This window comes from Muscardinus avellanarius (genome assembly GCF_963383645.1).
Source record: "Muscardinus avellanarius genome assembly, chromosome: 1".
Taxonomy (NCBI): domain Eukaryota; kingdom Metazoa; phylum Chordata; class Mammalia; order Rodentia; family Gliridae; genus Muscardinus; species Muscardinus avellanarius.
In genome coordinates, this window is record NC_137786.1 from 31,722,898 (window position 1) to 31,737,872 (window position 14,975).

Consider the following 14,975-nt stretch of genomic DNA (forward strand, 5'->3'; position numbering starts at 1 on the left):
TGTTACCTTTTAGGCTAACTGAAAGAGATGGGAACCTCAGGTCCTTTTATTTTTTATTTACTTTATTATTATTTTTGTGTGGGGAGGGTGTCTGGAGATGAAACCCAGGGGCATTCGACCTCAGACCTGCCCTATTTTTTTATTCTTTTTTATTTTGAAACAGGGGCTCACTAAGTTACGGAATGACTCACTAAGTAGCTGAGGCTCTCCGTAAACTGCAATCCTCTGGTCTCAGCCTCCCAAAGCTGGGATTACAAAAGTGCACCACCACGCCCAGCAAGCTCAGGCCCTTTTAGAAGCCAAATTAAATGTTCCCATAAGACAGGTACACAAATGCTTTTTCAAACCAAACTTCCACAGTTCTGACAGTAGTTAATTTGCATAGATATCCTCTGTCTCTTTTTGCTAGATTACAAGTCCCTGTGGGTATGGTGTCTCCCTTAGCATTCATAATCACTTGCTCAGGTGCTTTTCAAACCTGGCTGTACATTAGAATCACTTGACACTGTTCTCATCCACAGAGATTCTGACTTAAGTGGCCTGGGGTGGGACCCAGGCATAAGAAATCCTTAAAAGGCTCACCAGAGGGTTCTAATATACAGCCAAACTCGAGTCCACTGCTTTACGTGCCACAGAAGTTCAGTACACATTTGTTAAATGAGTTGAATGTTCAAGTTAAATTAGAAAGCATCCTAAATGTGTCTGACAGTTTACAGAAGTTGTGGATAATCTGGCATCAGACTTAGAAACAAATGATAGAGAATAAATCTGCCTAAATAGACTGCATGAAACTTCACCCTGGAGCTTGGTACATTCTAGTTTAGTTTCAAAGATGTGGGTCAGCGGCTTTAGGATTGGTGGAGTTGACCTTATTTGGGGGAGTGACAGAGTGTGCTTTTAAGCCCAAAAGCTATGCTACTATTCTTGGAATTGAGGAGTAAACTGAGGCAGATCCAGAATAAGCAAGGTCTTAGAAAGGATCAATTTCTGAAAGCCCTAAATATCTCGGAATAGGTTGGCATTGCGAGTTGGCCCTTTTATTAAATGGAGCCTCGCAGAGGTTTTAAAGCCTCTGCACTTCCTTAGGATTCTTCATGTAACTGGTAACCCTAAGATGAGCTAGCCACCTTGGGCCTATGGAAGCCATGCGCCTGGTCTAGATGGGAGCTGGGAAAGGCATGAAGGTTAGAGGGACAGGTCGAAAGCACAGGCACCACCACCCACACCTCTCCCTCTTCCAGGTCTCTGCTGCAGAGTGCGCTGTCTTGGAGATCAGAGGTCTGTGCCGCGCCAAGAAGCCGCTGCTTCATGCAGGGGGATGCTCAGTGTTGAATAAGGATGATAGTAATACTAATATGGAATTTTTGCTTGGTAAGTATATTATCCCAGGCAAGTATAGTACTATGGTGTATTTTTTTTAAGAAGCTACCAAAAGAACTTATAGTAAATGCCTTTTGATGTAAGAACTCAAAGGGTAGGATTGTGATTAAATAATAAGAATTCATTAGTGAGTAGTTTCAAATGTATTTTTATTATAAAAATGCTATTAAAACTGCATTTAAATAGCATTACCAGTTGGGCTTATCTGACTGCTGCAGATAATTTTGGAATTTCCTCGGATACTTTTGTTTTAATACAAGTCAAAGAACTGTTTAAAATTTGACATCGGTAATAACGTTATAATTACACAGTTCCCTTTCTCTGTGGGCTCCTCTCTATTATTCTAATACCTAGGCATGCTTCCCAAGAGCATCTTTCCACTTAAAGCAAGAGAATGTGCCTTTGAACACAGAACTTAAAAGTGTGTTCCAATTTAACATTGCTTTTAATTAATGTGCCTTCAGAATTTTGATGTGACAGCTCTCTCTATAATAATAGAAACATTTACCAAAATCTTACCAAAACTCTTTCCACCATATTCTCTCCAAAAACAAACTCAGAACTGCAGCTTTTAAAAGAACTCTTATCTTCATTTGGTTGGCATCTAAAAAAAAAGAAATAAGCATTTGCTATTTAAGATATATGGATAAAGCTATTTTAAATGTTAGCTGGCAACATAATCAAATAATTAGATTTGTGTGAAGCATAAATATCTATGGCTAACTTTTGTTTATCTGAGGTTAATGAGAAATTTTGAAAAAACTGAGATAGGTACTTAAAAAGGTGATATGCAGAGTACTTGCCAGCACTGGTATTGCCTCCTACATAAGCTCTATGGCCATAGCAGTGCTGGTCAGATGGGATCAGCTGGGAGGGCTGCTCAGTTGTAGTCTTTTGGCTTTTCCAGAAAAGGCAAAGGGAAGCTGATCTGTGCTCTCAGTTATACTTAAGTGTGCATTGGTTTAACTTTTTGTCCCCAAAACTTTTTTTCCTAAAGCATTTTGCAGGACAAAAAACTGGGAGATATGCAGCCCTCTCTTTGCAGGCGGACCTGCTCAAGGCTCTTTATTATACTTGCAGGCACACAGTAGACAAGTGCTACTGTATCGGGTTGGAAACCACTCCCAGGAGTCCTGTGTCCACAGCTAGGGTTTTTTTTTTTGTTGTTGTTGTTGTTTTGTTTTGGTGCTAGGAATTGGACCCCGGAGCATTCTACCTCTGAGCTGGACGCCCAGCCCTACTTTGTTTTATTTTCAAACAGGGTTTCATTAAAGGGTGGGTGAGGGTCTTGCTCAATTGCTGAAACTGGCCTCAAACTTGTGGTCCTCCTTCTCTCATCCTCCCATGGTGGCGTGTGCCACCATGCCTCACTCCACAGCTGGTCTACTGTTCTCTCTGATCAAACATTCCTTCATCAGCAGGAATAGTAAGAAATACTGACTTTCCGTTTGGGACATCTATATAGCTTCCCTTTTTGTTTATCTAACTTATGACAACAAATAATAGATAAGACCAAAATTATTTAATAGGGTAAAAAGAAAGCCAAAGAAAGAAGAAAGATTAACCGGCTAATTAATGCCCAACTACTAAAAGTTTAGTCGTTTTCTTGAAATATCTCATCCAAATCAATGAGAATGAAGAAAATCCAATATTAATATGATGATATTTAAATATCAGATATTTTGAAAAGTATTTTAAGCTTGTGTTTTTATAAAATGTCCTTTTAAGCCAGGCTGTATCTCAGAGGTAAAAGAATCCTGAGTTCAAACCCCAGTAAAACACACACATAAACAAACACACACACACACACACACACACACACACACACACACACACACACACAGAGTGTACTTTCAAATGAAAAGCTTAGCAATGTATCTACACAATGTCAGAAAATTATTTTCCACAGGCCAGGCGTGGTGGCGCACGCTTGTAATCCCCGCGCTTGGGAGGCTGAGACAGGAGGATCACACAGGTGTGAAGCCAGCCTCAGCTACTTAGTGAGGCTCTCAGCAACTTAGTGAGACCCTGTTTCCAAATAAAATACAAAATAGGTCTGGGAGTGTAGCCCGGAGGTAGAAAGCCCCTGGGTTCCACCCCCAGTCCCACAAAAAAAAATTATTTCCCACAAATGGCTATAATGTTTTTTCTTAGTATAGGTTGAACATCCCTAATACAAAAAAATCCAAAATTTCTTAAGCACCGACATAATATCACAAGTGAAAAATTCCTGGCCTTATGTGATGGGCCACAGTCCAAATGAACAAAATTATTTAAAATATTTTATAAAATTGCCTTCAGGCCATGTTCTAAGGTCTATATGAAACATCATAAATAATTTGTGTTTAGACTTAGGTCACATCTCCAAGCCTGTATATTCAAATACTCCAAAATCTTAAAGATAAATACGAAATCTAAAATACTTACAATCCCAAACATTTCAGAGAAGGAATACTTTACCTATATTAACTTACCCCACTGATGTTGGACCTAAAAATTGCTGGTTAACAGACAGCTGGCTTGAAGTTCTGGCCCTTGGTAAATTATCACTTAATAAATTAGAATTCTCAGAAATCTGGAAGAAAAGAAATCCACCATAAAGTTCATTAGAATTGCCTTTCTATGGATAGGGGGATCAGAACCCCCCCCCCGAAAAAAACCAGTTACAGTGAAATGTGTCAAAAGCTTACTATGTTTGTTACCTTGAGACTTTTATGTATATTAACTCATTTCCTCACAATAATTCCATGTACTTTGTATTTATATCTTCCACATTTTATGGATGAATAAATTGACGTAAAGAACTTTCCCAGGAGATCACATACAACAAAAAGAAGCTGACATTTGAACACAGGTCTGACACCAAGCTTTGTAAACAAAGTATACCAAGACTATATATTTTTCTCTAATATTCAGAAATCTTGTTACTTTTTACCTGTCTAGCTAAATGGAGTTGTTCCTTATTTCTGGGTCAGGTGAGCTCTTCCAGCACCATTTAGTCCCTGGAGTACCCTAAGACTTTCACCATCACAACCCCCTAATGTGAGAGCAAGCTCCTTCCATTCCTTCATCCTGAAATTTTCCACTGGTAACTTAGCCACTTGGTTACTCTGTTTATGAGCGTATACCTATGCACATTACCTATACTAATATATAACACAGAGAGAATATGTAGAATTTTAGAATTGAAAGGAATACTATCAACCACCTTCCTTCCCCCACCAGGGATTTGCAAAGACATTCTGATGGGTCATGTCTTTAAAGGTAGTTGGGATCTGTTTCCACCTACATTTTTATATCAATCAATAAAAAATCATTTGGGCCGTTCCCCCTTTTATTACAGGAATTTGAAAACTGGTGAATGTGTATAAAGAGAGCATTGCTATAGTTAGCAAAGATCGAAGTATGTGCTCATGACTTAGGTGCTCAGATGATTTATCTCTCAGCAAAATGGTGGCCTTTACTCTTATTTTGCTTAAAAACAGAGTTTTCAGGTGTATATAATTTGTTGTACATAAGTGTCTGCCTTTAATATAAATTAATAAAGAACATAAAAATAATAATTCTATAAAATTCACCTGGGTATAGTTTTCATCAGATCCATGAATTACATTCCCTTGGTCAAAAGTATTACAGAGCACTTTGACATATGCAACTGAGCTCTTCAATAATTGGAAATAATGTCTACTCATTAGACTTTATAAATGGCTCAAGAAGAAAAGCTTGCAAACATTTCCTTGAAATTTTCTTTTATACTTTACCATTTAGAAAATGCCAAAAACTATATTAATAGATTTTATAGTATTCAATACAAGATTTATAAAAATTATTCTGAGAAAGAAATACTGATCTATTTTTATGTCATAACATGTAATCAAAATTTTAATCTATACTTTATAATGCATGCAGTTGCAAACACAAATGCAGTATAATGACATCTTAAAAATTAATCAATTAATTAGTCATACTTTTCTCACATAATTTAAAGCAAATTAAACAACATACTTCACTTTCTAAATAGATAAAAGAACTTATATGATATGGTTATTTTAATGAAACTTTAAATAATACAGTGATCTAAAATTAAAAACATTTTACTTGAAAACTACTTACATCTCCTACATAATTGATTAAATGATTTTTTAGTTTCATAAATTCATAATGGGCCTCATGAGATTATATCTTACAATAAAAAGGGGTGAAAGTATAAAAATGTCATTGAGTGCTGATCAAATTGAACTCCCTCATTTCATTTGTAAAAAGAGAATGTTGGGCACTCTGATTAGATAAACATAAGTAATGGCAGAGCTAGGATTAACACCATTCTGATTTTTTTTACAGTACTGGGGATGGAACCCAGGGACAACCTACCTCTAAGCTACACCCCCAGCCCTATTTTTTAGTCTTTATTTTGAAACAAGGTCTCACTGAATTGCACTAAGTAGCTGAGGCTGGCTGTGAACCATGATCCTCCTGTCTCAGCCTCCCAAATGCTGGGATTACAAGCGTGCGCCACCACGCCTGGCCTCTGATTGTGTTTTCATTGACTTAAGATGGAGGACACGTTTTTCACTTACATGTGCTGCTGCTCTTATATTAATAATGGGGAAACAAAAAGAATAAACAAGTAGCTTAGCTGGAAACAAATGCTTAATGGAATAACTCAAATTCCAACCACTTATTTTGGGTCTCATTTCTCTTATTTTTACTAGAAGACACTGCTAGAGCTCCGTCCGTGACCTGCGCAAATGAGGATCTCCTTAGAGAAGTTTACAGTGAGTGACTTGGACATTCCAGTAGATGGAAAAAAGACTTATTTGTGTCTGGAGGCTGCCCAGGCCCTCATAATGACACTGTGTAGGGCACTCCACTTCCTGCTCCTATTATTCATGAAGATGGGTCTGGAGCTCACCCCTGGTCTGACCTGACAAAGCCACACTACAATGTCAAAGAGCTGGGGCTGCAGAACATCCCCCTTCTCTTGCCTGATGGCCAGTTGGTACCTGCCCTCCTCATTGTTTCCCCAGTTCCAGCATGGCCCCCTTGCTTTGGAATAAGACCCACTGTTGGGAGCCATTAAGGCCTTCCCCTAGATTGGTGTCTCTGACTCAGCTGATTGTCCTTCACCAAGAGTCAACAAGGTTTGGGGTTATGGAAAGTTCAAAGAGGTCTGAGAGAGGATCAGGTGGTGATGACACGAGGGTACTGATAGGCCTATCTGTAATATGTGTTTTGTATTGGTCTTTATTATATTCCGGTGGTGGTAGCACAAGAATGTTGATTGACTTGTAGCTGTGTATAAATACCTCTGGAAAAACAAAGTCGGTGTCGGCACAATAAAGACGAGATTGACCCAGAAGCTGCGTTGGCCAGGAGCGTCCACGCAATAGAGAATACTGACCCAGGCATAGTCGTCTACCAGTAGGAAATATTGACCCACGAACAGGGGTCGACCAGTAGAGATAGTAGGCTGGCAGCTCCCCCACGTTAAGGTTAAAACTTTTCATCCTCGCGCCTCACTTCAGAACCCCTACTCTTGCCGGCTGGCTCTGGCAGGTGGTGGCCCGTACAGGGAGCAAATTCTGAAACAGGATTCCGTGAAGGACACCGCTGAATAAAAAAAGAGCGTGCTCGAAAGATTTTTGGTAGCGGTGAAACGTGGGAATTTCGTAATATATAATCGGTCACTAAAGTAAAGCTTTGAGCAAAAGAAACTAAGCCGGCAAATGAAGAAAGAAACTAAGAAAACGAAGAAAGAAACTAAGATAGAAAGTGAAGAAAGAAACTAAGATAGAAAATGAAGGTGCCTAACGTGTAAATAGTAATAAAGGATAGGTCAGAAGATTAGTTCCTAACGTAAGAGTTGTAAAAATCCAATGGGTCTAAAAATGTAATATACAATGGGTCAGAAGATTAGCTTTTTGTTTTTGTTACATAGGCTTTTTGTTAGAGAAACCAGGAGGGAACATGAGGGCGCTTTGCCCTCGCTTCCTGAAGAAGATACTTTAGATACTGAAACAGGAGCATTTTGAGGAAACTGCTGCTCAGCACCATAGGAATGAGTTGGGGGTTTATTCAGACATTCCAAAAAGAGTCGCCGGAGCCCGATTTTTGTATAAAGCAATTACAGATAGCCTTAGAGACTTTAATTAAACGAGTAGATGAGATAGCTCCTTCACATAGTGAAAAGGGAGGATCTCAACAATATTGTCCTATTAGCAATGCAAGCCTTCAAAATTCTCCCACTGTAGCATTTGCTAAACAAAACAGTGAAAAACACAGATCTTTATCTTTACTATCACCACTTCAAGCAGGTATAAATCACGCTGCAGAAAACTGAGAAGATACTAAAGGATTCAGAGCTTTTCCAGTAACTGAAGACCCTGATGGTCAAGGAAGTGTTATTAGGGGACACAGGCCTTTTCCTTTCAAACAAAAGAATTAAAAACGGCTTGTGCTCAATATGGACCAACAGCACCTTTTACTCAAGCCATGTTAGAATCTCTCTCTATGGAGGCTTTGTGTCCTTCTGATTGGAAACAGATAGCCCGAGCTTGTTTATCAGGGGGTGATTTTTTATTATGGAAGGCTGAATTTGTAAAACAATGCCAATCCACAGCAGATTTAAACATAGCTCAGGGAATACCCATAAACTTTGATATGTTAGCAGGAGAAGGACAGTTTAGGGAGACTGCTCAGCAATTAAAATTTAGTCTAGCTTCTTATGCTCAGACCAGTGCTGCTACGCGTCAAGCATGGAACAAGTTGCCTTCTTCAGGAAAACAAACAGAAGATCTTTCAAAAATAAGACAAGGACCAGATGAGCCATATCAGGAGTTTGTAGCCAGGTTATTACAAACTGCTAGTAGATTGATAGGTGACAGTGAAGCAGGGCTGTTGCTCGTAAAGCAATTAGCCTTTGAGAATGCTAATGCTGTTTGTCAAGCTGCCTTACGCCCTTTTAGAAAGAAAGGAGACCTGTCTGATTATATTTGGCTATGTTCCAATATAGGACCTGCATATATACAGGGACTAGCTATGGCTGGAGCATTACAAGGGAAAACTGTACAAGAAATCCTTTTCTAACAACATAAATTGGGACCTAAGAATAATATGGTTAAAAGCTATGGGTATAGACAAAATGGTCATTTAGTTATCTGTCCACAGAGGCAGAATGCTATAATAGATGAGAGCCAGGCTTATGTCCTCGATGTAAAAGAGGGAAGCATTGGGCTAAGGAATGTAAATCAAGGACTGATGAGCAAGGGAATCAGTTCCTGTCAGGAAACGGAAGGAGGGGCCCGCCTCAGGCCCCGCAGCAACAATGTTATGGGGCACTTCAGACAGCTGTACCACAGCAGGACAACTCTCAACAAAACAAACCATTCAGGACTTATTCAGAGCAACCCCAGGCAGCGCAGGATTGGACCTCTGTGCCTCCACCTATACAGTATTAACTCCTGAAATGGGAGTGCAAGCCCTTCCTACTGGCACTTATGGTCCGTTACCTAAAGGGACAGTAGGATTGTTGTTAGAATGAAGTAGTGTCATCATGAAGGGAATTATAGTAGCCCCTGGCATAGTTGATTCTTACTATGAAGGAGAAATAAAAATTATGATACATTCTCCTCAAGGAATAGCTGTTATTAACGTAGGCCAACGACTGGCACAATTAGTATTGCTACTTTAGGTGCAAACTAATAATAGTGTTCAGAGACCTCAATGGGGTTAAAAGGGATTTGGTTCATCAGATGCTTTTGGGGTCCAAGCAATTGGAACTCAAAGACCAGAATTGAAATTGTTTAGTAATGGGAAAGAATTTTCAGGGTTATTAGACATAGGAACAGATGTTTCTGTTATAACAGCTGATCTATGTTCTGTCATAACAGCTGATCTATGGCCTAAGCATCCTTCCCTCATTCACCTTAAAGGCATAGGACAGACGCAAAACCCCAAACAAAGCAGTGATTGGCTTACTTGGAGAGATGAGGAAGGCCATACTGGAGTTTTTCAGCCCTATATTGCTCCAGGACTTCCTGTCAACTTATGGGGCCGAGATGTTATGCAGAACATGGGTGTATATCTTTATAGCCCCAGCCCTATATTGACACACCAAACGTTAGATCAAGGACTTTTACCGGAAGAAGGTCTAGGGATAAATAATCAGGGTGTTATAGAGCCTTTAAAGCTTCATTTACAACGCCCTCGAGCAGGTCTAGGGTGTTTTTAGAAGGGGCTGTTGATCAGCCTGTACTCCATGCCGATTCTATTACTTGGAAAAATGAGGACCCAGTTTGGATTGATCAATGGCCCCTAACCTTAGAAAAAATAAAAGCCGCAGAGCAGTTAGTACAGGAACAGCTTGTCTGTGGCCATATAGAAAGTTCTAACTCCCCTTGGAATTCAGCCATATTTGTCATTAAGAAAAAATCTGGTAAGTGGAGACTGTTACAAGATTTAAGGCAAGTTAATAAAACTAGAATTAATGGGAGCTTTACAGCCTGGACTACCCAATCCATCAGCTATCCCCAAAGACACTTATAAAATAATTTTAGATTTTAAAGACTGCTTTTATATGATACCTTTAGCACAACAAGATTGTAAGAGATTTGCCTTTAGTGTTCCATCTACAAATTATAGAGCTCCTATGCAAAGGTATCAGTGGAAAGTACTACCTCGGGGAATGGCCAATAGTCCAACTCTGTGTCAAAAATTTGTTGCAAAGGCTGTAGTTACTGTCAGAAGATCCTATAAATCTGTATATATGATACACTATATGGATGATATTTTATTAGCACATACAGATGAAGGAATTTTGTTGTCAGCTTATGCTAGCTTACAAATTGCATTACAAAATAATGGTTTGATTATAGCTCCAGAAAAAGTACAAAGAGAACCACCGTATACTTACTTGGGAAACATTCTTTATCCCAAGACTATTAAGCCACAAAAAATTCAATTACATAGGGATAATTTAAAAACCTTAAATGATTTTCAAAAACTTTTAGGAGATATTAATTGGCTAAGACCATCTTTAAATATTACTACTGGAGAATTAAAACCTTTGTTTGATATCTTGAAAGGTGACTCAGACCCAACTTCCTCTCAGATCTTAACAGAGGAAGGGCGTGCTGCTCTTAAAAAAGTTGAATTGGCTATTGAATGTCAAAGAAAACAGTACATTGATTATACTAAAGAATGGGCTGCTTATATATTAACATCGGCACAACCCATTGCAGAAACTTTTGGTTATGCTGAACGAAGAACTGTTAAAAACGCCAGGAAGATGGGACATCTACAGTTGACACCTGTGATATTGCAGACAAGTACAAAGACTGATATTTTGGACAGAGAATTGATTGTACAAAGACCGATATATTATTTTGGACAAAGACTGATATGTAATTGTGCTATTGAAGGTTTGACTTTGTGGGGCCCTGGTTACTCAGAGAAAAAGGATGGAAATGCTAGCCCACTAATAACTTGTTTACTCTGTAAAACTGATTCAATATGTAAAAAGCATTGTGTTAATTGGAGAAAATATCTTGCTGAAATACCTGTTACATGATACTCCCAATACCTTGTTTATTAGAGACTCAGGACAGAGTGTGGTCTCAGGACAAAGTGAGAACAGTTTTTCAGCAAAAGTGCACAATTTACCTTTGAAGGGTACCCCCATTTAAGAGGCTGGTAGTCAATGACGGGTAAGATTTCCTTGGGACAAGGAAACCTAAGACAGGATATACAGCTTAGCTCTGTATTATCCAAAGATGGGTAATCCTTGATACCTGAAGGAAACAACCTAAGACACAGTCTTCTTAGAATATAATAAAACAGACACAGTCTTCTTAGAATATAATAAAAAAAAAGGGGGGGAATTGTTGGGAGCCATTAAGGCCTTCCTTCCCCTAGATTGGTGTCTCTGACTCAGCTGACTGTCCTTCGCCCAGAGTCAACAAGGTAAATACCTCTGGAAAAACAAAGTCGGCGTCGGTGCAATAAAGATGAGATTGACCCAGAAGCTGCTTTGGCCAGGAGTGTCCGCGCAATAGAGAATACTGACCCAGGCATAGTCGTCGACCCGTAGGGAATATTGACCCACGAACAGGGGTCGAACAGTAGAGATAGTAGGCTGGCGGCTCCCCCATGTTAGGGTTAAAAACTCTTCATCCTCACGCCTCACTTCAGAACCCCTACTCTTGCCAGCTGGCTCCGGCAACCCACAGGTTCCCAATGCCCAATACTCAGCTTTACCACTTAGAAGTGACCCTGTTGCAGGGAACAATTCTCCAATTTAAGAGGACAAATTCAATAACATTGCCAAGAGCTGTTTGCAGTCTATCCCTGTGTTTCTCAAGCCTGGCAGCTTCTTCAGTAACAAAAGAGCCCAGGTAGCCCTCAGTACTGGATGTGGTGGTGAGGCCCAAAGACAACCTGCAGAAGTAGGATGGGGCGGGGGACTCAAGTCAGTCCTGCCATAGTGAGGCTTCTCACCTCAGGTTTGATTTTTTCTCTAATCTTGCGCGATTCCGACGTGCTATGCTCAGACATTTTCCTTACTTTTTTACAGCTTTGAGCTTGAGGTGGCTGCAAAATAGCAGGTCTTAGAACATGTTCAGAATGCTTCAGAGGACCTTGAACAAACAGAATTAAAGCATCAATTTTTTTCGTTAAATTTCCCTTTCTTCCTATTTCTAATGCATTTTGATGAAATGCTCCCTTCTCCCTATTTTTAACTACTAACATGCTGTTTTCTAACATCATGATTAAATGAAGAATAGTAACTAATCAAAATCAAAATACCCAGCGAAGTGCCTCCTGTTCACATCATGTCTACCTTTTTCCCAGTAAGTGTTCATTTAACATGGGACTTGGATTACTAAATATTTTTATCCTTCATTTTTGTCACTCTGCCTTACCTCCATAAACTGAAAACACGTATACATATACAGGTTAAAATATAAATGGTAAAATGTAAAATTTCTGAGGCTCTTGAAATCGAAGCTACATACCTTGTTCTGTACTTTGCATATCACTATTCATTTTCACAAGAGTTGGTGTCATAAAAACATTGTTTTTCTTCACTGAAAGAAAAGGTATTTAAAAAATTTAAATCAGTGTCAGTTTCAACACTTTGGGGGACTTAAAAACTTGTTCTAAGCTAACCAGTAGATGTCACTATTGGTGCTAACAGTGGAGGCAGTGCCCAAGAGGCAGGTTCTGCTTAAAATGGGATTCCTGGATGAGTTTTACTACCTAACTTTGTTTAATCACAGAAATCTAAATGAAAATTATGTCACCAGAAGAAATTGCAGTCTTTTTTTTTTATAATCATGAAACAATGTACATTGGGAAATCCTGCAGATTATAGAGCCTGATTTGTAATGAATACTATGTGCGTTAATATGTAGCTCATACAAAATGTTATAAACCTGTTAACAAAGTCTGCTCCCCACACATTTTAATAAATATACCTGAAGTGAGAAGTAAAGACGACCATTGTTATAAGCGTGTTGCTGGGCCTGGCTGTGGCTGCTATCATAGATATCTGTACATTTCAGTGGGTGAAAATCTCTTAATTTCAAGTTGCAGAAAGAGCAAATGTTGCGTATTTGGTTAATGGAAATGATTAAAAATATAAAATTTGCCTCTTCAAAATATAGACTATATGGGATAGAATTACTTTTCTAATTCAAAGTTTGATTTAATGTTTTTTTGTGATCTTCATTATTTAAAACCAACAATGATTATCTTGTGTGATTGTGTGTGTGTGTGTGTGTGTGTGTGTGTGTGGTCCTGGGGATAGAATCCAGGGCCTTGTGCATTGTGCATACTGGCCAAGCACTCTACCACTGAGTCACATCCCTAGTCCTAAAATCAAACAATGAGTGGATCAAATAAAATCCTGGCCAGGCATGGTGGCATACTCTTGTAATCCCAGCATTGGGAGCCTGAGACAGGAGGATCATAGTTACAGCCAGTCCTAGTTATTTAGTGAGGTCCTTTGCAACTCAGTGAGACCCTGTTTCAAAATAAACTATAAAAAATAGGGCTGGGGGTGTAGCTCAGAGGTAGAATGCCCCTGGGTTCCATCCCTAGTACTGCAAAAAAAAGTCTTACTTTTCTCTTTTCCAAAATCATCAATATTTTGCACAACATAAAATAGAATTGTGCTTACTGATCAGTGTTCCCTTATTAGCTCTTTGTGTATGTCTAGTTTTTAATTAATTTAAATGAATTATATAGATAACTTCAAGCTATCCCTTTGTCTTATGTATAAATAAATTAATAAATAAAACACCTTGCCTCTGGGATTAGGCCTCCTATTTCTCTCAATGTCTTAGGCTTAGAAAGGGTCTGTTGAGCTAAGAATTGTTTCTTCTGTGTCTAAAAGGTGCTTGATAAACTATTGCTCAATCATACTTAAAATGATTAATAAGAAGAATATAGATTTATTTATTTGAAAATATTGTAGTTCCTGAAAAGAGGAGGATCAATTAAAAGAATGTGAATAATTTATTTTTCTACTTCTTAGAGGCAAACGTAACTTGGAAAGGCAGTTGGTTTTCAGTAGAAATAAATCACACAAGAATAGAAATCATCATTTTAATGTGGAGAAAGTACTAACCATTTCAAATATATTATTATGATAATATAGCTTTACTTAGCAAAGCACAACAAATTTCAAGTAAAGAGAAGTAATGTCTTAGCAAAAATCTCTAATTGCACCACAGTCTAAACTTTAGAATATAAATCTAAAACATGTAAGTGTTGTAGTACTATATAATCTACATAGATGAACAAAACAACAAGTTCTTATTTTACAGAGCTGCTGTATATAAAATGATGCTGTCATAAACATGAAATCTTAAAAAAATCAACTTCAAACTTTTTACCCAAAATAAGCACATATACTGTCTGGATTTGTGGAGTTAGTATTCATAAAGCATTCAGAGTATTCTCTGCATACTTTGCTAAGGCCTTTATTGGATTTCTTACTAAATCTTAGCATTTTATGATAGCTGAGGAAGCAAGCTCATCATTAGTAAGAATGATTTTGGAAAGTCATAGTGTGAGGATTAAGGTTCTAGAAGCTCTCTATTACCTGGCCCAGAAGGGGGGAAGGTGGGGAGGTCAGTGAAGGATGAAGATCTCAGGCGCTTCTGAGCCGAGATTGACGCTAAAAACAAAGTGCAAACTCAAGTCAGTACAGAAGTGGAGTTTTTCATTTGATGTCTTGATTTGGATTTTTCCTGTTTTAGAAAAAATTTTAGATCACCAATTGAGAAAAATCTTTGTATTTTTATCAATAAAAATAGTGTCTGTGGTAAGGATTATAAATAAATTTCCTTTCCATTCAATTCAGTACATAGTTCTTGAGCGCTAACCATGGGTAAACACTCTACCAAGTACAGATGACCTCAAGGAACTCACGGTGAAGACTCCAGGCATATTAATTTATAGCTGTATTGCAAGACCAAATGCAGTATGCCATTAGGAAAGAAATCACTGGCTGGGCGTGGTGGCGCACGCTTGTAATCCCCGCGCTTGGCGCTTGGGAGGCAGAGACAGGAGGATCACGCAGGTTTGAAGCC

General features: G+C 38.6%; 1 protein-coding gene across 1 annotated transcript in view; it reads right to left on the minus strand.

Annotated features, from left to right (window-relative positions):
• The window catches only part of RANBP3L (RAN binding protein 3 like), a gene marked incomplete at both ends in the record, with an annotated part of 66,858 nt that overhangs the window by 12,643 nt on the left and 39,240 nt on the right, over window positions 1–14,975 (minus strand). Inside the window, 5 exons of the mRNA XM_080700707.1 lie at window positions 1,900–1,984; window positions 3,855–3,955; window positions 11,875–12,014; window positions 12,393–12,464; window positions 14,486–14,560. Coding sequence (XP_080556833.1) covers window positions 1,900–1,984; window positions 3,855–3,955; window positions 11,875–12,014; window positions 12,393–12,464; window positions 14,486–14,560 — 473 coding nt within the window. The remainder of the gene's footprint in view (window positions 1–1,899; window positions 1,985–3,854; window positions 3,956–11,874; window positions 12,015–12,392; window positions 12,465–14,485; window positions 14,561–14,975) is intronic.